General features: G+C 50.3%; 1 protein-coding gene across 1 annotated transcript; it reads right to left on the reverse strand.

The window, feature by feature from the left end:
* Positions 1-5,144: 5,144 nt before the first annotated feature.
* On the reverse strand, positions 5,145-10,615 carry Zfp36l1 (ZFP36 ring finger protein like 1). Its single transcript, XM_028876127.2, has 2 exons — positions 10,058-10,615; positions 5,145-7,759 (listed from the first exon to the last, which is right to left on the reverse strand). The coding sequence occupies exons 1-2, from the start codon at positions 10,112-10,114 to the stop codon at positions 6,800-6,802; spliced, it is 1,017 nt and encodes a 338-aa protein (XP_028731960.1). The 5' UTR covers positions 10,115-10,615; the 3' UTR covers positions 5,145-6,799.
* Positions 10,616-23,479: the final 12,864 nt, after the last annotated feature.

Genomic DNA, 23,479 nt, shown 5'->3' on the forward strand with positions numbered 1-23,479 from the left:
CAATTTATTAGTTTCCTATAGGTGGGCACTGATTTTGTTTGTTTTGTTTATTTCCTTGTGTATACTATTTAACACTCACACCAAGCTTACAGGTTTTTTGTTTTGAAGTATAACCTTTTTTAGATTTATTTTCCTTTATGTGTATGAAGGTTTTGCCTACATGCAGGTATGCATCATGGGCATATCTATTAGATCCCCCGGAACTGGGGTTGCAGATGGTTATGAGCTACCAAGGGGGTACTTGTCACCAGTTTCGAACTTGATAGAAATGAACTCATACTACAGTATGCACTTTGTTTTCTCTCCTTTTTTACCATGGGGTCTCTTGCAGCCCATGCTGACCTCCAACTTGTTACCTATCCAAGGATGGGATTTCAAGTGTGTCCCACGGGGCCTGGCCTGGTTTCTGCAGGGCCTGGAGGCAAACCCAGGACTTCAGACATGCTCAACCAGCACTGGACCAGCTGAGCTGGATCCTCAGCCCTGACATGTGCTCAATTGTGTCTGATTTCCTTCCTCAACTCCGTGCAACTCAGCTGTGTGGTGCATTGTCCTTTGCTCTTTTACACACCTACATGGTGTCCTACAGGGTGACTATACAGTTTGGTGGTCCATTGAAGCAGGGCTGATTAATAACATCATCATCATGATCGCCTTATTTTGCAGATGCAGTAAACCGGGGCCTAAATTGCTTTCTAACCTTGCAGCTTAAGGTCACAGACGGACACTGGGACTGAACTGAACCCAGGTCCCTTTGACTCCAGAAGTACTGCCCTTTGCAGTTCTGGGGACAGGAGGAATGAAGTCTGTCCCCTGGGGTCATGCTCTTGCCTCCTGAAGTATGACTGGGAGCGAGAAATAGACCTAGCTCCAGGTGGAGAGAAAACGGCCCTGGGTTTGGCGATTGCCAATATTTATTTTTTGTTGCATTACAAGCTGATAGCACAGGTATGGCCGTCACTCACAGCCCTGTACCTTGAGACCAGGGCTTTGCCAACATTTCACAACAAGTTCAAACAGCCTACACAAGGAAGAGATAATACCCTCGTCCACTGATCAGCAGCAACTCACAGGCAACCCTTTGCTCTGGCTCCCCAGAGAGTAATTTCTCAGGTAGGCCCTCAGATGTGCCATTTGGAGCCCTTGCAAAAAGCATTGCAGACCCTAAGGCCAGGTTTCTCTGTAACCCAAGCATTACCCATCAAAGAGTGGGGCCCCCAGAGCGGCCCTGACCTCAAGAACAAGCCAAGGTATTTGTCCTCTTCGTAGCTCTCTGAACCTGCACGCCTCGCTCACTTGTCAGGACCATCTGCAAGGCAGCCACAGGGCAGCAGGAGCCCTGCTGACCTCCTGCCACTTCACCCCCTGAACTCAGGTAGCATTCCAGTCAGTCCAGCCAGACATGATTAAATGCTTGGCTACATGCAGGGGTGGGAGACCCCGGGGGAAGAAGGGCTCAGAGCCAACTCCCTGAGGCACCCAGGGCACCCTTTGGTCTGTTGATCATTAACAGAAGCCACCTCACAGCAGACAGAAAGGGGAAAGTCCAAGGGGATGGCCTGCCCCCTCTTCCCAGCACCCTCCTCCGAACATGCCAATCCAGAGCTTCGTGGGCCATGAGCTCATGACCCTAGGGGAAGGTGTGTGCAGAATCATCCAATCCAGCTGGTGCCTGTCAGCTTCTGCAGATCACCACCAAGGGTGAGGGAGACAGCAACCTGACCCTGGGAGATCTGTAGTTACTGTGTGCCAGGAACTATGTCCAATGGCCTCAGTGTGCCTGCCTATGATACTCCACAGGACAGTGGTAAAATGTCATGATGTTGCTAGTGGGCTAATGGATTCAGGTCCTGAGACTTTCTCACTGTATGGCAAATTGATGAGCTCCTCTGTGTCTCACTGCTTCCATGTAAAGTGGGGGTGCTGTGTATGCTGGTCAGTGTGTCCACTTGATACAACCTAGACTCAGATGGGAAAGAAGTCTCAGTGAGGGATTGTCCAGATCGGTTGGCCTCCAGGCATCTCTCTGAGGGATTGTCTGGATTGTCTTAACTGATACCAAAAGACCCAGGCTGAAAGAGGGAGGCACCATGCCCTGGTTTGGGGTCCTGGACAGTGGAGTGTAAGCTAGCTGAGCACTAGCCTGCATGCTCTCCGCTCTCTGTGCTCCTGACTGTGGCTCTGATGTGACTAGTGTTTTAAGTACCTGTTGTCTTGACCTTCCCTGCTGCCATGGATTATAACCCAGAACCGTGAGCTGGAACAAACCTTGTCTCCCTACACTGCCTTTTTGGTCAGGGTATCTCATCACAGCAACAGAAAGGAAACTGGGATGCTGTGGAACTTCCTCCACGGCATCATTATGAGCACCCGAGTTAGTACACCGAGGTCTTAAAATACTAACTACCCGGTGTCCTTGGAAACTGCTGCTACTCGATGTTCCCTCGGTCTTCACGGTAACCCCTTGAGACAGGTTGTCCAGCCTGCAGAGATGGCGCAGTGGGCAAAGGGGCTTGCGGTGAAGCCCGATGAACTGCACTCAGTCGGAAAGACCCACGTGGTGGAGGGAAAGAGCCAGCCCCCACCCGTCATCCTCTGATATCCGTGTGCAAGTTGAGGTACTCGTGCACACATCACACCTTTTTAAAAGAAGAAACCAAGGCCAGGTGTGGTGACACACTCATTAATCCCAGCACTTGGGAGGCAGAGGCAGGCCAGGCCAGCCCGATTTACAGATTTACAGAGTGAGTTCCAAGACAGCTAGGGCTGCACAGAGAAACAATGCCTTGAAAAACAACAACAAAAACAACACCAAGAGACAGGTTCGTTCCTTCTTGGTGCCATGGCCGTCCTTCTTGCCATGTCACATACACAAACCTATCCCCTGAAATGCCTGGAGATTTGTGACCCAATTATTGGCAAAACTCAGAGCAACCCTGATCTCTGAGGCCCGGTGGGCCCCTACCCTCCTTCTGATGATGAGGTATCAAGACCAGGAAAGGTCAGTGACCCAAGGAGCTCATGGCTTTGAGTTGCTCCAAAGGATGGCCAGCAGGGCAGCCCTGAAGCCTTGCCCAGCAAAGGAAATCTTGTACAAGCCACACAAAGATAGCCCAGGGCCCTAGGCAGGGCTAGGGAAGACCTGGTAACCAGGCAAAGCAGGAGCAAGTCTTTTGGTCCACGTACCCCCTTGTGTGGGGCCTTATCTTTAGCTCTCACTGCAGGGTTCTTCCTCCATTGCCAGCTGTGAAATCACATTTCCTGGATCTCCTGGTAGCCTAATGGTTAGGGGCACTGCCAAGGCCCTTTCTAATATGCTGGGAAAATAATGGGGCTGTAAGGGCTCTTGCTTCCTTCCCTAAATAGTTTCAGGCTCTACCATTTTGGACCTAGATAGTAGGAAATCAGGCTAGCAGCCTGGACAAACTGAAGCCCTGAGTTCCTTGTGGAGACACTTAGATGGGATATGTGTGGGGTTAGGGTCTACACACAGCCAGTTTCCTTAGGCGACATGGAGCCTCCCTTTGCTTTTCCACCCTTCCAGGGCCTCCTGGATTCAATGTCCATCTTTGTTATCTAACTCTGGAGACCGACTTCAAAGGAGGATGTTCAGGGTGGTTGTGAGACCCCTCTGAACCCAACTTGCAACATCGTGAAAGGAGGAGTTAGATGGGCTCTGTGTGTACAGAGAGTGAACTCAAGATGAACAACTAAACATCTTTGCTTTTAGTCAGAATAGAAAATCACCACCCACTCAGATGCACAGACAGACAGACAGACACACACACAGACACAGACACACACACACACACACACACACACACACACACACACACACACACACACACACACCTTAGTGCTCCTCTTAAGGAGTAAGAGGCCTGGGTTCATTCAGATCCCAGGCTCAAGGACTGCATTTTCCCTTCTTGTATCATCAGCCCCTGCCTTGGGAAAGGAAATGGTCCCCATTATTTGTGTCTCACACCCCTGACACTCAGTAACATCTTCTAGGAAGGTGACATGTCCAGATACTGTTCCTTCTGGATTGGACCGTTGTCTGCAGCAGATTTACGTATGTGGAGGCCAGTGGCGTGAAGGCGGAGACTGCTCAACCTTAAAACTTACTAAATGTGAGGAGCCAGTGACTCAAATATTATCTCTACCTACCCAAGACTCAGTCCTCCCAGACCTAACTCTTTACAAAGACCCAACTCCTTTCTCACAAGTGAAGAATCACCTTCCAGTGGTTATCTGATCCCGGATTTCTCGTGATCCTCCTGCCTCGATCTCGTTCAGCAAATCCTACACAGCAAATCTTGTGTGTACAACTGGCCTGGCTGGATTTCTAACCAAGGAGACCCTAACCACCTACCTATTTTTCATGGCACCTGAGGTAAGAAGTACTCCAATGGTGGCAATTGTTGACTTCCTGTTAGTCTACATTAATCCCCATGTTTCCTTTACAGCCCTCTAGTCAGATCTAGGTGCAGACTGCCCTTTCGAATCCTTTCTGGTTCCTCTCCAGGTATGCGGTCCTTCCACATACCCCTTTTCAGGGGGTTACTGAGAGCCTTGGACCTTGCTTAATGCCTACCAGAGCATCCAATCCAGGCCTTCCAGTGTGGCATGGGTTACATCCCCTTTATCAGCAGCTCCCTGACCATCCCCCAAAGGAAGACCACATGGGAAAAACTGGATGTACCTGGGTTACAGCTCCCAAAGTAGCCAAGGCCACATAGGTGAGCAAGGTTACCCCAGACTTGTTCTCTGCAGGCTTCTTCGCCAAAAAAAAAGTCCCCCACCACCACCTCCACCCCACCCAAGTTGAGTGAACTTCCAGCATCCATACCCAGAGCTCTGGGCTTTCAGGACGAAAGACCAGCCATCGCACTGCCCACCCTCCACTGAGGGTCTCAGACACACGAGGGAAAAGCCTTTAGACAAATCATTTCTTGAAAAACGGGGTTTATTGATTTTTAAACTGCAAATAGTCGTTACAAAAAGTTTTTTTTTCTTTTAAATAAATTCACACAAAGAAAAGAGAAGTAGAAAGCGACGGTAGTGACCAGCAAGAGGATAATAATTACATTCATCTTTATGTGTGTGTGTGCCAGTTGTTTATGTTAGCATTGGAAAACTCCAACCTGGAATCCAGAACCTCGAATCTGCGAGCGGAATGTCTTGAGATGGGCACATGAAGTCAAAGGGTTTCTCTCTCTCTCTCTCTTTTTTTTTGTTTTCCCTTTTAGAAGCTATACATAAAAGGTGGCTTCCTTCTGTACTGTCACAGAACTGGTACATACATTCTCAGTCCTACCTGTGAAAGGCCTAAGGAGAAGAAACTCAATTTGCAGTCCAACACAAAGGGGAGAATTTCTAAAATAAATAATCCAACAGTTTTTTGCATTTTTTTAAATTAATTTTTCATTTTTTTAAAATAAAATAACCAAAAAAAAGTGTAAAGTTACAAAAATGTTGTTGAAGAATAATATATTAAAACTGTGGAAAAAAAGGAAAGACACGTCACAAAATTTTAAGATTAATATGAAGATCATAATTTAACATAAAAGAATATATTCTATGGATTTGTCATCCCGATAAATATGAACAAAATTAACAAAAAAAAGCATAGTTTGGCAATAAATACGTTTTGATAAGTTAAATAAGCTTTTTTATATTGATGTGCAGTGACAAGCAAAATTTTTGCTCTCCAATTTCTGAAAGTTAGGTGAAGTTTAAACCCAGGGGAAAAAGCATGGCGTGAGGGCTCTAAGGTAGACCTAAGGTATTCTAGAGCAAAATCCATTAAAGCTACTTCTACAGGAAATCGTTTTACACAGATATTGTATGTGGAATGAATACCATTAACTGCTCACCCCTTACATGTTTTTTTTCCTTAGCTTTTCTCTCATTTTGTTATCATTTTTAAGATGTCACATATGAATTGGGGAACTTTAGCACCAAAATCAAGTCTCTCATAGTCCATCTAGTTTCCCCTTCCTCCCCACTTTAAAAAAAAAAAAATAAGAAAAAAAATTAAATCACAAAGTCCCACTTATGTCAAAACCTTTGTCCAACTAGTTCAACCTTCCTCCCTGAAGACCTACACAACCCGGGCAAGATTATAGTCAACAGGGGGGTCGGGCTGGGAAACAAAAAAAAAAAGGTTTTGAATGTCAAAATAGGTTTCCTCCAAACCCCAAGTCCAGCAACAATTCTCTGAGGGAGGCGGGTAACTACAGGGAAGAGGAAGAAGTGTGCGGGAGACTGAAAGGAAGGTGCACTTGTGTCGCCAGCTGGGGGAGCTGCTGGTTGCGGGTCACCCCCCCCCCCACGGGCAGAGGCTCTGGGAGGCCCACGGGTGCCCCCTGGCGTTGAAGAGGTAATGTAGTCACAGTGACAAAGTTAGGTAACAAGGCACTAAGTTGCTTCTGTAAACGGTTACTGCTTTTTCTTTTGTGATTTGGCACTTAAGGCTTAAGCCGAAAAAAAAAAAAAAAGAGGCATCTACTGACAAATATGGGACTCTGTTATGCGTGGTTAAGTGGGCTATGAAATGGAGGGAGGGGGGTTTTTTCAAGCCAGAAGAAGCTACCAACAAATTGACTTGTCCTTATGTTGGGGAGGGGTGGGGGGCGGGGGTGGGCGGGCAAAATACCAAGGTTCTGGGGAAGGGGTTGAGCTTAAATGTATCAATGTAGGGCTTGAGGGGAAACTTAAGAGGGTGGGAAGGTGAAGGTATGGGGTAGGGTGCGGGGTGGAGAGGTGAAGGAGGCAGGGTGTTCCTCCCTACCCTGGCTTAGTCATCTGAGATGGAGAGTCTGCTGAAAATGGGCAGGCGTCTTGAGTTGTCCAAGGTAGGGGAATCTGAGCCACTGTGGCTGCTGCTGGAGCTGCTCAGGTAGCCCTCCTGGTCCGAGAGAGAATCCTGAGGGCTGGGGGGAGAGTCAAATATGTGAGGGGACTCGGACATGGGCCGGAAGAGGAAGGTGGTGGGGGAGCCTCCCCCGGGCAGCCCCATGCTAGGAGCAAAGAGGCTCGCCAGCTCCTGGCTGGAAAAGGCGAAGGGGTTATTGGTGCCATCAGGCAGGGTAGGCGAGCCCAGGAGGTCATCCGCGCTCAGGATGGGGGGTGGGGTGATGGACGTGGGGCTGTCCAGCAGCCCTGTGGCAGCGGCGGTGGCAGCGGCACTGGGAAATCCAGCAAAGCTAAAGCTATGCTGGAGGCGGGGACGGTCAGCGGAGAGGTCCCGGCCCCCGGCCAGGGCGCGGCGCTCCTCGGCGTTGTGAATGAAGTGGCAGCGGGGCCCGTACGGGCAAAAGCCGATGGTGTGGAAGGTGCGGCACAGCTCCGTCTTGTACTTGGGGTGGCGGGTCAGGCTGCGGAGCTCGTGGATGCCGTGCGCGAACTGGCACTTGTCCCCGTACTTACAGGCACCGTTTTCTTCGAAGGGGCGGCACAGCTCCGTCTTGTAGCGGCTGGAGTTGACCTGGCCGCTCCCGGGCTGCTTCTGGGTGGGCAGCAGCCGCTCGCCCCCTTCGGAGAAAGAGCGGTCTCGAAAGCGGCTGTCGCGGGTGCTCAGGGACGGGGCTGGCTCACCCTTCAGGCTGCTGAGAAGTTGGTTCTGATGGAACTTGGAGCTGGGCAGAGTGACCGAGTGCCTCCGAGGGAAGCCCCCGCCAGCAGGGGTGCCCACTGCCTTCCTGTCCAGCAGGCAGCCCCCAGCACTGGGAGTGCTGTAGTTGAGCATCTTGTTACCCTGGGGGGAGGGAGGGGAGGAGAAAAGGACCGGTGAGTGGCTGAGGACACCCACGAGGCCAAGGCATGGTGTCCACAAAGGACAGTACCCCTTCATCGGATAGGCTAGTCTCTCTCTCTCCAAAGGGAGCCACCTGGGTTTATTTTGGCACTGCTCATGAGAAACCACAAAAGCCTGCCCCTGTGTGTGTGTGTGGGGGGGGGGGAATTATGTACGCATCCTGCTCCATACTGACCCCTGATAATGTAGCTTCATATCCTCTCGTCCCTAAAGCTACTTTTTCCCCCCTCTATAATCCAAGTCCTGTTTACACATTCCTCAACTCAAGACTATTTCACACAAGGCAGTCCTCTCTAGCTTCTCTCCCCCTAACAGAACCAGGTAAACCCCTGGAAGAAAACCTAACAGGAGCCAAATCCTCCCAGTCAGTCCCTGCTAGCCCCCTCCCCCACAATCTGGCCCCAAACTCTCCATTTCCTCTTCCACAAGTGTACCCTTCCTTTGGCAACAGGTTTTCAAACTGCGCTTTTTTTTTTCTTTTCCTTGCTTGAGGAAGGGCCCAGTCTGGGATGTGGGAAGAGGGACATGCATGGCCCCAAGTCCCAAGCTTCTGGAAGAGTACCCGGGAGAGGGGGTTTCCCCCCACCATTCCCCACCCCCTTCACTGGGAAGATGCCTTTGCACTTGGATAAGAGCACTGGTGTTTAATCTTGAACCAAAGCTGCAGATGCAAGAGAAAGCGCCAGCTCCCCCCCACACACACACACCCATACACCTCGCAGTCAGTGAGGAGGGGGGCTTGAGCAGGGGGGACACAGAGCTGCTCCAAGCCCAGTCACCTGCTCAAACTACCTAAGATTTAGAAAGCGTGGGGGTGGGAGACTTGAGAGTTATCTCCAGGCCCCTGACACATGTGGGTGTCATTGTGCAAATTCTAAAGTTAGTCCCTTAGGATCAGCAGCGGGGGATCGGGAATCAGTAACCCTGTAACCGCAACCACCCCACCGAGCGGATTACAGGAACCCAGTGGAGAGCCGGTTCCCAACAATGAGGTTCATTTAAAAAGTCCTGCGGGGGGAGGGGGCAAGAGAAAGAGAAATAGATCAAAGAGCGGGGCAGCCAGAAGGAGAAGGATGGAGTTGCCCAGGAGCTCAGGAGCTCAGGCAGCCGCCAGGGCAAATAGACTTGGGGAAGCGCAGGGAGGGGGAAAAAGCTGAAAATTCAAAGTTTTTGATGTTGCTCCTCAGTCCTAGCACGCCCCTGCGCCCCAACCCTGCAGCCTCGGGGCCTTGGCAGCTGCACCCACAGCAGCAGCAAGCTAGGAAGAGAAGAACATGACCCGACGTGTTTAAGGGAAGGCAAAAACAGTTCAGCAATTAAAAGTAGCCTAGCAGCTTCATCCTTTCAAATTGGGGGAGAGGGGGGTTGGGGGGAAGCAGAGTGGGGGGAAAAATAACATCCATGGAGTTGTACATTTCAACCGCACTCCTGGAACATTCCGGTTTTATAACTTGTTTTTTTCGAAAACCAGACTGGCAAACTAGCCCCCATTTAAGGAGGCCCTCTTAAATCCTAACTGGCGGGAACTTGAGTTCTGGCAACATTTTGTTTCCCTGTTCTTCAATCGGCGAGCTGTAGTGCCTCACAACACAGGTAGGCAGCCACTTGCAGCCCCAAGTTTGCAGCTTGACCCACCGGCGCTCTCGCGGAGGAAGCCCAGCCCAGCTGCGGCGGGCACAAACTCACTCCACTACAAACTCGCCTTGCCTCCATCGCTTTAAACCTTAAACCGGCCCCTCTTAAGTTCTCCATGGCAGACAGGGAAATTCTCCCAGGCAAATATCCTTCTGAGATAGTATCGCTTCTCCAGAGACCCTACACCACCGGCTAGCAAAGTTGTCGGGCAGACTCGAACTCCTCCTCCAGCAGGCGCGGAAACCCAGAGCGCACCCCGGGAGCCCCCCGAACCCCAGCTCCAGTGGCACACCACGCAGGAAAGAATCCTTCACATTTTGTCCCGATCCCAGCCACTCTTCCGCACCCCCGGGCCAGCCCTTGCCCCGCAAACTTGAGCAGTCGCCCAGAACTTTGCTCCCAAATTCACATGGAACTCTACCTGGGACCCGAAACTCCCGAGTAGGGAGGACAGGGCCAAATTCCTTCACGGTGGAGGAAAAACGCAAACCGTGAAAGCCCTTCGCTCGCTCTACGCGGTTTCTTTCCCCAGACCCGAACTTTTAGGGTTTCTTTTAAGCACACGAGAAACTTTCGAAAAGCAAAAGCTCCGCCCTACCTTACCTTGCATAAAACTTCGCTCAAGTCGAAGATGGTGGCAGACACGAGGGTGGTGGTCATCGTGGGCGTTCGCACGGGGCAAGGGCTAGGATCTGGCGTGTCGTGAAGGTCCCGGTGCGGGGAAGGCGCAGCCTCCGGCTCTCCGGTCTGGAGTCCCACACGCCTGCTCCCGGCGCCCCTCGCCTTTCTGACTCTCCCGGGCTGCGGCGCGCAAAGCCCAATTTATAAGATTTTGTGGGTTAAGTGTGGGGAGGGGAGGAGGGAGGAGCTTTAAACTTATTTAAATGAAGAAGAGGAGGCGGAAAAAAAAGTTGATTGACACTGAGGTTGAATCAGCCATGCGGTCAAGCCGGAGGGAGGGGTAAAGGGGGAGGAAAGAAACTTTCAAAAGGAAGAGGGGGGAGGGGAGAGGAGGAAAGAAGGCGGAAAAAAAAAAAAAAAAAAAAAAAACCACTCGGAGCGGCGCACAACTTTTTTTTCTTAAAGAGGAAAAGTTTCGAGTCCGCGGGCTCCGCTCCCGGGCGCTGGGGGCGCCCCTCCCTGGGGCCGGGCGGGGCGGAGGGGGAGGGGCGCCCACCCTTTGTCAGCCTCGCTGCCCGGCTCTGTGACATCACTCATTCCACCCCCTTCGGAGTTCTGGTGTTGTGTTGTTGGGTGGGGAGGGGGGGGATTGTGTGTGTGTCTGTGTGTGTGTGTGTGTTTTCGTCGGGCAGAAAGGCGGGCTCGACTTTCTCTCTCTCTCTTTTTTTTTTGCTAGCTGGAGCTGAAGCTGGTCCTGCGCGGGCCAGGGCTGCGGTTTCCATCTTGAGCTGGTGTCCCTTGAAACTTCTCCAAGTGTCCGCACGACTTACCTTTCCCTGACTTCCCGAATGTCCACACCGCACAACGAGCTGGGCGAGGAGTTGAGGAATTCAGAGCACCCCAAATGTGCGAGCCAAGAGTTTTGTTGGTTTCCCACCAGTGTGCGGAGGAGTGGGGGCGACCAGGAAAACTTTTTTTTTTTTCCCTCCGGGAGAGCCTGGCCTGGCGGGGGCGAGCGCATCAAGATGTAGCGCGCGGCGCGCGTGTCCACGCGTGCTGGGCCGGCAGCCGGCGCTCTCCCGGTAGGGTGGGAGGCATTGCGAAAAAGACCACTGCCGGGGCAGACCTCGTTTAAGCAGACCTAGATGGGGCGCTTCGTTCACACACATCCGATCTTTAAACTTAGGACAGAAAAACCCAGACTTTCATGGGCGCCTCTTCCTCTCGCTCACAAAAATAAAAGAACAACGAGTCACTTTCCACGCGCGCTTTGAATCTGGGCTCCCTCCTCCACACATCCCCGAATGTTAAAAACAAGAAGAAGAAAAAAAAAAAAGTTAACTTTGGTAAGAAGGAAGGTAGAGGTGGGGGAAGCGCCACTTGTAGCTTCTTGCTGCTCTCCCGCCCCCACGCGAACGGAACATATGGCTTGTCACGATGCCCTGTTTGGGGGTGCCAAGCCATGGGACCCACGGAACCCAAAGGCCTTCTTCAATGAATTATTCCGCCCCTAAAAACCGCGAGCTATGTGTTTATTTACTATTAGGTTTGGCTGCCTCCCACCCGCACCCGCTCGCGTGCTGGAGTAGAGACCCGGGCGGAAATCGCCGGCCGCGCCGCCCCGGCCTCGCACGTTTCTTCCCAGCACTCGAGGCCGCCGGGTCTGTTATGAAACCCGGTGAGCCGAGTGGCTAGGAGCGAGTTCCATTGCGATGTAATTAGGTCACCCCATTACGGGTACGTTTCTCTGGAAAGGACGGAGCGGGCGGAGCAGAGCGTTCGAGCCGCACCACCCCTTCTTACACACACGCACACTTTTTTTCTTTTTTTTTTTAAACTGCATTTATTTATCGCCAACCTCTGGGCAAACCCAGGGAAACTTTCCAAATCACAACTGTTTTAGAAACCATTTTTTTTTTTTCAACTTTGCGAAACACACAACTTTTGCTGCAGCCCACGAACCTAACGTAATTAATTCCCTGCGGGGTCTCTGCTTGACTCGTCTCCAACAATTTGAGTTGATGGCCCCCATTTTTAACTCGGCTGCGGCTCCTGACTTCTGCTGCTTGCTGCTGTCCAGCCGCCGGTTGCCTCCCTCCCCCGCTCCCATTTTTCATCTTTTCTTGAAATCTGGCAAGCGCCGGGAAAGGGAAATAACTTCCATCCACCTTAATTTAAATCATTCGGATGTGTAGGTTTCTTTTTAAAGGGATGTTTGCCCCAGCTCCAAGGGGGTTGGGGTGTGTGTGTGTGTGCGGATTTCGTGCAGTTTCTCGGTGATGAGGTAATGAGTTCCAGATTTCGGGACAGAACAGGGTGCGTTAAGAACCACAAGGTTAGTCTGAGTCCTGATGTGAAGCTATTTCGGCTTTTCATTCCGCACCACCCGCCCGGGCTGTGTTTGCGAAGCTCAGCTGGGGGGGGACCGGGGCCGGGGTGGGGCGTCCTCCTGGGATAGTGCTGTCCCTCGGCGGCGGAGGACAGGGCTTGGGGCACCCCGAGCTGCCTAAATAATTGGGGTTTTTTTTTGTTTTTGTTTTGTTTTTGTTTTTTTCTCTCCAAAAAGCGATTCCTCGAATTTCCTGCGCCTTCCCAGCTCCCCTGGGCCTCCCCTCCCCCGTTCCCCGGGGCGCTGGCTCCGCGCTCGCTCCCCGGTTGTTTACCCGCCCCGCCGACCGCCCGGGTTTGTTCCTGCTCCCAGAGCCCGTCTCTATAATTAAACTCTTTTTTTTTCTAATTGTCGGGTTGCAACGTCATTTAGGGGACTTTCCGGGGGAGGGGGGGAGGACCGGGGGGGGAGGGAGGGAGGGAGGGAGCGCTCCTTAACCCTTCGCTGACCCTGCGCCTGGGACGCACGGCCGGCGCGGCGCGGCGCGGAGGCAGGCCGCCGAGCCCCGCAGGTGGGCGGCAGGTACCCGGGCCAGCCCCGGCCGAGCCGCGAGGCTCCGGGGACGCGAGCGCAGGCCTCGTGCGCGCGCGCCCGCCCGCCCGGCCGCCCAAGGCCGCCGCCTCCACCTGCGTCGCCGCTTCCGCCCGGGAGGGGCGCCGCTCGGCCGCCGACTTCCGGTCCGCGCGCCGGGGCCGCGCAGGTATTTCGGCTTGGGGTGGGTGCGGGGCCGCGAGGTGTGGAGCCGCGGGTAGGGGAGGATGGATGGTGAAAGTCCTCGGAGGAGGCTGTGTGCGCCCGCCTGGCCCGGGGGCGAACCCGTCGACCTCGCTGATAGGGGACTGCGGCGCCGGATTGCGGACCCCCCAGACGGTTGGACCGGTCATCGGCGCCAGGCGACGCCTCCCCGCGCCCAGAGGGGCTGCACTTCCTCCCAGGTTTCAGGTCATTTGCGAAATCTCCCCAAAAAATCTTCGGATTGAAATCTGACCCCTTCCCGGCCCTTTGCTACACCTGAGACCTGAGGGTAGCTTCCATGTCCCTGGGTTAAAGGGTAAAGGGAGATCTGGCCGAGTGAAGCCACCTGGATTACCTGTCGGGTTTGTGGACCCTGCCAGGCGCAGTGATTGAGACCCTCTAGGGTGAGCCCAGCAATCTGCATTTTACACTCCCCCCCCCCCCCGTGGGTCCAAGACATGGACGTTGAGCAATTCAGGATTTAAATCTTGATTCTGCTTTTTCTAGCTGCGATTTTTTTTTGTGTGTGTGTGTGTGTTTTGTTCTTGTTGGGTTTTTTTGTTTGTTTGTTTGTGTTGTTGTTGTTGTTTCGAGACAGGGTTTCTCTGTGTAGCTTTGGAGCCTGTCCTGGATCTCGCTCTGTAGACCAGGCTGTCCTCGAACTCACACAGAGATCCGCCTGGCTCTGCCTCCAGAGTACTGGGATTAAAGGCGTGCCCCACCACCGCCCGGCCCGATTTATTTTTATTATTATTGACACAGGTCTCACTATGTTGTCTAGGCTGGCCTCAAACTTGTGTACTGAGGTGAACCTGGGGAAGACTTGGGTTAGGCTGTGGCATGAGAACCTGTTGTGATATTCTCATTATTGCCACAAGTATTTCTGCAAACACTAGATGCGGGGGAGGGGGGTGTCTTAGAACAGAGGTCTGCAAGTCCTGAGCACCTCAAAGCACTTAGTGAACATCACTCAGCTGTCATGTCCCCCAGAACCAGGCAGAGTCATCCCGATCCTACTGTAAAGGTAGCATCACCTGGGGTCTGCGTCCTTCAGAAGAGGTGAAGGTACCTCCTACCAGGACTACCAGAGAGTCCAACCCTGAGTCTGGCAGAGGGAATGCCTTGCTGGCTCCTAAGTGGGCTATTGAAACCTCCATTCTTAGGTTAATTGTTTCAGCAGCCTGAAGAGAAGTTGGAAACTCTCCATTAACCGTAGTTCCCTGGTTGTATCCCCTAGCCTGGGGCTGAGAAGAACAATTAGCCAGAAGAGCGCTGGTCCAGCCTGACCTGCGTCCTTGACTTTCACTACAATCACTTCCACACCCCCAGGGCATTCTCTTGTGCTCTTAAAGCCTTCTCCCTCCTACCCCTGGGCCTTTGCACATGCAAATCCTGTCTGAAATCAGTGACCCAAAATTTTTTTATTTATTTTTTAGACAGGGTTTCCCCATGTAGCCCTGCCTGTCCTGGAATTTACTATTTAGACCAGGCTGCCTCAAACTCACAGAGGTCCTACTGCTTACCACCACACCTCACCTGGTTAATTTTTTTTTTTCATTTTTTAAGAGAGTTTCATGAATTGCAGACTAGCCTAAACTCAATTTATAGAACTGAGAATGACTTTGGACTCCAAACCAGGTGCCGGGATTATGCTGAAGAAAGCTCCTAACCATTGTTTAGAACCTAGCTCAAACCACTTCCTATGGAAAATAGTCTTGGCTGCACACCTGCCTCACCAAGACAAAGAATCTGGCTTCTCTCGTATTTCACAGACTTTGTTTCCTGGAGTAGTTTCATTGTGATAGTTCACAGTCCTTCTAGCTTTTACTTTTTTTAAAAAAAGATTTTTTAATGTATTTTATATATGAGTGCTCTCTGTCTTCATATGGGACTACTATGAGCCTATGGGACATTGGGTTATTTCCAGGTTTGGGCTTGAAATAGAACTGCAATAAATATTCATATGCAAATTTGTGTGTAAGCACAGTTCTTACTTCCCTATTGTAAGTAAATAAGTGAGATTTCTAGGGCCATATGGTAGTTGTACATTAAAATTAAATTTTAAATGACTAAACCTCTTGTTTTGTTTTTGAGACCGTCTCCACACAACCCTGGCTGTCCTGGAACTGACAGAGATCCACTTGCCTCAGCCTCCCAGCTGTAGGGGTTAATGGCCTGTGCTATCACGCCCAGCTCTACCATTTTGCAGAGTGGTTTTTTCGATTTTGCATCTCTGGCAGGTGTATGTATACGTCTCCAGTTGCTTTGCTGAGGCTGTAAATGAATTTTAATCATCCTAATAGATGTACAGTGATATACCATCATGCATCTGGTTTGGTTTGGATGAAGACAAGGGCTTACTCTACCCGGACTGGTCTAGATTTCACTCAGCAGCCCTAGCTGACCTCAGACATTTGAGTCACAGTGCCTGTATTTTTGTTTGTTTGTTTGTTTGTTTTTTGGGTTTTTTTGTTGTGTTGTGGTTGTGTGTGTGTGTGTGTGTGTGTGTGTGTGTGTGTGTGTGTGTGTGATTCAATTCACATATCTCTAATAGCTAACCACACTGGTCCTGGTTAGCTGCCTCCTGTGAAGCCTCCATTAACATCTCTAGCACATTTTCTTTCTGTTGAGATTTGTGGGCTCTTTATATATTGTGGATGCGATTCCTTTGTCAGACATGTGATTTGAAAGTATTTCCTCAGGCCTGAACCTCACCTTTTCATCCCTTTAACAAAGTATCTTTCACAGAAAAAGAACCAAAAACAAAAGGGATTTTTAACTTTAGTGAATTCTGATTTAGTAGTTTAATCTCTAGTGGATCATGAGTTTGGCCTCACAGCTGAGCACTCTCCAGCCCATGCCTTTGAGATCCTGTTTTGGCCAGGTCTGATGACACAGGTCTGTAGACCAGCTAATATAGAGGACAAGAAAGGAGAGTCAAATTCAAGGCCTTCCTAGGTAGCTTAGGAAGACCCTGCCACAAAAACTGAGAACTAAAGGGCTAGGAATAGAGCTCAGTGGCAGAGGGTATACCCAGCACAGGTGTGAAGCCATAGGTTCAAGCCTTGGTTCTGGTGAAAAAAATATATATTGCTTTCTTCTAGAAGTTGTATATTTTTAAATTATGTTAACAAATGTTTATCTTATTGCTGTTTTGAATATTTTATTAATATATCCTAGTCTCCTATAATTTATATTCTATTATAGACATTATGTTCAAACTATTCAAACACAAGAAACTTAAGTTTTAAATTGTTATTTATATTGTGTGTGTGTGTGTGTGTGTATGTGTGTGTGTGCGCACACATGTTTGTCAGAGAGAGACTGATTCACGTGTATGTAGAAAACAACCTTCGGGACTGAACTCGGGTCGTCAGTTGGTGAGCCATCTTGCCAGCCCACGTACAGTCTTTTGTAGTCTGTCTGCTCTTTTTTTTTTTTTTTTTCTTCTTTTTCTGTTGTTTGTTGGTGCTAGACATGGAACTCAGAGCCTCGTATGTCTTTAGCCCCTGAGGAATCTTTTTCTGTCATTCACTTTCATTCTGTTTGTCTTTGGATCTAAAATGAGTCCCTTTTAAGGGACATGTAGTTGAGTCTTGGGCTTTCTTATCCATTTTGCTGATCTGTCTTTGGACTGGAGAGTTTACTCCCTTGCATTGAAAATATCAATAGTGAAGGGAGACTTCATTCTGCTATCTTACTGTTTTCTCTTTCCTTCTGTCTTTGTTTCCTGTGCTGGAATGAAACCTGGGGATTCATACATGCTAGGCCACTCTTGGCTGAGCTACATCCTCAGCGCTCACTGTTTGTTTTCTGGATGTCTGAGCACTGCCATCCTTCATTTCCTGCATTAACATAGTACTTACCCCTTGTCTGTAGGAGATGCCTTCTGAGACCCCCAGTGTTGGGTGGGCACGATGATTCAGCAAGCAAAGGTGCTCGCCATCAAGTCTGCTGACTTAGTTCATTCCCAAGAACCATGTGGTAGAAGGAGAAAGTGGACTACAGGGTGTCCTCTGACATGCTTTCTAGCGCCCTCTTCTGGCCTCTGCAGGCACTTCACACACTTGGTGCACAGACATATGGACACAGAGCAACCATACACATAAAGTCAATCAGTCTTTAAAAAAGGCCTGAGACGTATGACGTATGTTGAAGCTCCCTGTTTTGTTTTGCCTGTGGTTGCCCAGCCCCAGCACTGGTGGAAAGAGTTCAATTTCTCTGTGTAATTGTCTTATCTTTCAAAACTCAGATGCTGTACTTTTGAGTCTCTAAATCATCAATACCGACCACTCAATTATAGTAGCTTTTAAAATCAAAGACTATTATTCCTCCCAACGTTTTCTTATTTTTTAAAATTATCTTATCCTTATTCCTTTGCCTTCTTATAGATTTCAGAATCATTTTGTCTATCTATGCAGAAATGTCCCACTGGGAAATGGGGGTGTGGTTCAGTGGTAGAACATCCGCTCACATAGTAACTTTTCTGTTCCTGTGATAAACTACCATGACCAAAAGCAACTTAGGAAAGAAAGTGTTTATTTTGGCTGTGGCTACGGAGGGAGAGTCCATGATGGTGGGGTAGCCATGGCAGCACAGCTGGAGCATGAAACTGGCTGGTCACACTTCCTCACACATGAAATTGAGAGTGTGAACTGAAAGGGGGTGTGGCGATAGGCTCTCAAAGCTCACACCCAAGTGGCATACTTTCTCTAGCAAAGCACTACATCCTAAAAGTTCTGTAACCTCCCAAAACAACACCAATAACTTGAGACCAAGTATTCATATATGTGAGCCTATGGGGGTCATTTCTCATTCAAACCACCACATTTCAATACACAGTGTCACCGATTCAATCCGTAGAATAACACACATTAAATAAAATAACTTCTAAGATTTTCTAACCATGAATATGGTATATGTGTTTATTTAGGCCTTTTTTATTGGGGGGAAATGGAGTAGGAGACGGAGACGGAGTAGGATTGAGCCCAGCATGCCAAACACACACTACCACTGAGCTACACCTCACACACCCTTGATTTATATAATCAGTGTTTTTATGTTTGGTTGGTTGGGGTTTCCTTTCCTGGAATTCAAAGCAATGCTCCTCCAACACTTTCTGAGTTCTAGGACTGCAAGTCTGTACCACATGACAATTTAGTAGTGGTTTATGGCTTTTAATGTAGAGATGCTGTGGTTTTTTTGTTAGCTTTGTACCTAATAGTTCTCATTTTTGAACTCTTGTAATTAAATCTGTTTCCAGTCATTTATTGATAATTTATAGAAATAGAGTTGATGTTTGTGTTCTGTCTCCTATGAGCTTATAAACAAATCACTTCGATTATATGAGGAGCTTTTTGGTAGATTCCTTGGGAGATTTTGGGTGGAGTTTTGTTTTTAACGTAGATACCCATGTTGTCTGCAAATAGAGATAATTATGTCTTCCTTTCCGGTGCATTGCTGGTGTTGAGCAGGTGTGTAAGGATGCCCTCACCTGGTTTCTAATCCTGGGAAGAAAACGTCCATCTTCCTGCATGCATTAAGTATGCTGTTCCTTGCTAGTTGTCCTTAGTCAGTTAACATTTTAACATCTCCCCTCCCAGCAAGATGTATGTGCCATGAAAGCAGGCTTTCTCTGCTCTCAACTCAGTCCCTAGTGCTGGCGTAGTGCTCAGCACATAGTAGGGCCTCAGTAAGGACTTAGTAAGGGAAAAATGAAGACCCAGGTGTCATCTGTTTTGCTGTCTTAACCAGCTTCCCTACCTGACAGACAGCAGGGGCCTTTGCTGAATATGCTCAGACGTCTCAAAAAATAATCCAACAGTAAATACCCAGCAGAGCCACCGAGGCACTGGCCTCAGAGTCAGATTGTTTGAAGGTGCAGAGCATTTCCCGACCAGCTTCCTAGCAAGCCTTTCACAGTGTCAAAGCATTTATCTCGGAGAATAGGGGACTGCAGTAAAAGAATGATTCTTAAATCAAAAGCATTCCATTTCCAACACAATTCAAACAAAAAGCTCTGGGCTCTGAAAATGAAGAGCTTTGGGGGTGAAAATCCCACTGCTCTGAACCTTGATCCTCAGATGGGTGTGGTGGTTTCACTGGGTTTATGCCAGCCGCTTATAGAAACAGAAAGGGGGACGGGGTGGCTGCATGCACAGCATCCTGGCTCTGCTACAGTAATGTCTGCCAGACCCAGCTTCTGAGTTTTGTTGTACTTTGGGGGCTGGAGATGAAGGCAGCAGAAAAGTCTTGCAGCCTCTGAGCTGTAGTCTCCCACCCTCTCTCTAAACATTCCTCTTGGTTAGGCCAAAGCCAGCCCACAGCCCTGCTTCACCTTAGGACGCCCAGAGGGTGGTTAACCTGTGCCCTGAGTACCCAGCACTGCTCACACCTGGCACCTTTGGCATCAGCTTTTCTTCCATTCCCAAAGGGGTGGGGGGGTGGGGGATTAAGCTTTTTTTTTTTTTCCAATACAAGTGTGGGTGCGCGGAGGCCCGGCCAGCCTTTGTCCCTGGTCCTCATGCAGTCCAGTGCACCCACCTGCAGTGACTGTACTTAAATTCAGGGTTGATGCATATGAAAGGCCTTTTTCAGCCTGCTAGCACCTTAGCTTCTCCAAAGCATTTGAAACCGCATTCTCCATAGTTCCTGATCCCTTATCAGTCTCTGCCACATCTCTCCCCCACAACCAGAAACAGAATTTGAAATGAAACTGCCATGCTGATTTTCTAAAACCTGTTTTGAGCTGTTTGCGAGCATTACAGAATACACACCTATTTACCTCTGAAAGAAGGGAGAAACTGAGGTGGGCAGCAGGTGACCTATACCCACTGTGGATGGGAAGATCAGTATCCATCCATGGCTGACTCCAGCTGAACCAGAAAAGGCCGGAGCTTCCCTTCTGTGACTGCCACCATCCAAGGTAGAAAGAGGGAAGCTTTCTGCACAGGGAAGCTCTGAACCTGCTGCCCTCAAGGCCTGACAAGTGCCTGAGAATGTGGGGAAGCACCTTGCATTGGGCCCTGCCTGTGAGAACCCAAATGCCAGCCTGGTACCCTGGCAAGATTCCTGCTCCCCAGGTCACCAGGGAAAATGGGGAAGAGGAGTCCTCTCCTCCTCCTACCACCACCACCACCACCACCCCGTTAGGCATCAGTGGGAGGTAGGATGACCTGGGAAAAGTTAAGAGGTGCCCAATATGGAGATTTGCCAGCAGACTCTTGTCCTGATCTCAGGGTGGTCTTCAGGATGGAGACCATCCCCCATTCACTAGTAAGCTGTGAAGTGCACAAAAGTAAACCAAGCTACTCTTCTGTCCTGTGTCAGCCTTTGGGACTGTCTGTTACTGTCTAGAAGGCCGGAATGCCACAGATCCCAACCCTGAGAACCACTTCTTCAAGAAGCAGCAACCTCCCGAGCCAGGCCAGGGGTCCACAGCTCTTGGCAAATTGCCCACGGACAGCTGGGGGTGGGGGTGGGGGCGGCTAGAGAAGCCAGCCAACAGGGAGAGTGGCTGGGCCACAGTCACAGCCGTGACCTCTCCAGGGTTGCTTCTGCCAACTGCACTCTACCCCGGGGGGACCATGGGCCCCCACACCAGGGCCTGCCCTTGTCTGACCAAAGGCAACCAGATCTGCTGCAGCTGCTAAGAGGGAGAACAAGCGCGCACAGGAACCAGGGAAGCAGCTGGAGAGAGATTCCTGGGGGTGTAAATATTTATACAACATGGTGCGTGGGAAGAGGCAAGCCGGGGAGGTGGTAGGAAGTGGAGGCAGACAGATGGACAGAGCTTGTACTTGGGCTCCGGCGGGAGGGCCAGAGACTGCGGGATCCTAATCCCACCTATGATCCTACATTAGAGTCCTGGCTGCCTCCAGTTCTCCTGCCCTAGTGAGGGGCACAGCTTAGAAACCTCATCACGTGTGTCCCAGTCGTGCCCTCTGTTGAAGCTATACTCTGTATCTGATATGGATAGTGACAGATGCAGACAGAGGAGGAGGGTCAGTCAGCCTTGAATCAGATACAAAACAAGTCTACAGAGTCTAGGAATAAGGGCTTATGACTTTAGAGCCTTAAAGGAGTTGGGACCCCAAGAGTTGTACTCCAAGGCTGAAGCCTTCAAAAATCCAAAGATACGAAATGCAAGCAAAGATACGGCTCCAGCCTTTTTATGTGCTGTATGTTCTAGAAGAGGGGTTCTCAACCTTCCTAATGCTGCCACCCTTTAATATAGTTCCTCGTGTCCTGACCCCAACCATAAAATTATTTTTGTTGCTACTTCATAACTGTAATTTTGCTGCTGATATGAATCATAAATATCTGCGTTTTCTGATTCTCTTTGGTGACCCCTGTGAAAAGGTCGTTGGACCTCCAGAGGGGACGTGACCCACAGGTTGAGAATTGCTCTTCTAGAGTCACAGAAAACACTGTGCATGGATGACCATATTAATAATGGAGGGGCAGGTTCTGGAAAGAGAACAGATATGAGTGGGGTAGCCAGGAGGTCCTAAATGACACTCCTCAGAGAAGCCTGTGGCCACCATCACAGAACCTAGAAAGACAAGGTGATCCTAAGGTACCTTTGGCTGCTCCTGGGCACCCCAGACCAGATGCAGCTTAGCTCCAGGTGTGCCTGGGTAGAACCCTGATCTGGCCATGCTTTCTGCTGGTCTTGCTGAGGACCTAGCCAGGACCCAACAACATTGGTGTTCCCGGATGGGAAGTGAGCCTGAGCTTGTGGAGACAGCCAGATGGACTCCAGTCAGTTTGCCGTGGACAGCTGGGGAGCAGGGCTCAGGCCACTCCCCTGTCACTCCAGACAAGGAGGGGTGCGGTTGCAACTTCTAGGATTTCTTTGCTACCACACCCGTCAAGACGAGCCACCTGCCTCCCTCAGTGCCCGGCTGACCCTCAGAGCCCCCACAGAAGGGTCTGAATTGCTCCCTAGTGGCCAATAGCCTTGACCATCACGATCCCCACTGACCAACTGTGGGGCTCTGGGGAGGAAAAGGACCAACCTCCAGTAGAAAACTGCCTCTCTTCTCAGCAGATCAGCCCAGAGGCAAGAACAATATCAGCATGCAGTGGGGGGCAGGGGTGGGGGGGTCAGAAGGTCCCAGAGTCCCCTGAGAGACAGAACCCTCTGCTTCAAGTTCTTCCTCACCTCCAACATGAGTTCTGCCCATGCTGTCTTCCCCAAAGGATACCACCCCCTAAGTTCCCACCTCTTCCTGTGAACCCTGTCAACCCTCACCCCTCCACCCAAGCAGCGGGGCCTAGGCCCACACACTGAGCAGGAAATGCCATCTGTCCCCACCCCTGGGCCAGGGCCTGGCAGCTAGCATTAGCCTGTCTTGAAGGGCTCCTCTTCCAGGGCAGCCGGGCTAAGGAGAGCATCGTCGGGCACCCAAGGCCTCTGGCACCGTGGCCCCTGCCTGCTGGCCGAGGTCCTCCCCTGCCAGCTCTGCTCAGACAGATGAGCAGCAGTAGATGCTGTACAGCCCAGGCAACCGGCAGGAGGAAGAGCCGGAGCCCGAGGAAAGAAAACAAAAGAAACCAGAGGGATAAATTCAAGCAACAGGCAAAAGAAGTCATCCAAAACTCCAAGTGTATAAGGAAGGCAGGGCAAGGCTGGAAAATAGGCTCAGAGAGCCGTGTGAGTGGGGAAGGGACCCGAGACTGACAGGCAGTGATAAATACTCTGAAACAAGAGTGTAAACGCACACGGGGTGGGGGAATTCTGATCCTTAACCAAATACTCTCAGGAATGTTCTGGAGTCCTGTTGCTTTTCTTCGGAGGGCTTCCACCCTTCCAAACACTGAGCAAGGGCAGCCCTAGGAAGGCCCACCTCCTTTCCTGTCTGCCTCTCCTGCAGCTCTCCCAGGCTGCTCCTGCCGCTGGTCATTTGTAGAGTGAGGGCTTGTCTTCCTAAAGCAAGGCCCGAGATCAGTCCACTCAACATGGACCTCGGCAGCTTCTGTCACAGCACCCTGTGGAAGGCTCCTTGGTGCGTCTGAACAGAGCCCCGTGGCAGACTTGGGACTGTAAGACTCTTCTCTGTGAGCATGGGCTAACCTACCCTACACAAGCACCATGCCAGAAAGTCAGTTTTGGAGGACTGGAATACCACCTCTTTGCAAAGTCAGGGAAATCCCGGCATTTGGAAACAACATAGAGGATTTAAATTGATTTCTAGACATTCCATAGAATAAATAGAGCCCTACTTTTCTCCTTGCAAGAGTTGACAACGAGTTGTGGAAGTTTACCCTGGATGCTA

The sequence above is a fragment of the Peromyscus leucopus genome, chromosome 14 (genome assembly GCF_004664715.2).
Source record: "Peromyscus leucopus breed LL Stock chromosome 14, UCI_PerLeu_2.1, whole genome shotgun sequence".
Lineage (NCBI taxonomy): Eukaryota > Metazoa > Chordata > Mammalia > Rodentia > Cricetidae > Peromyscus > Peromyscus leucopus.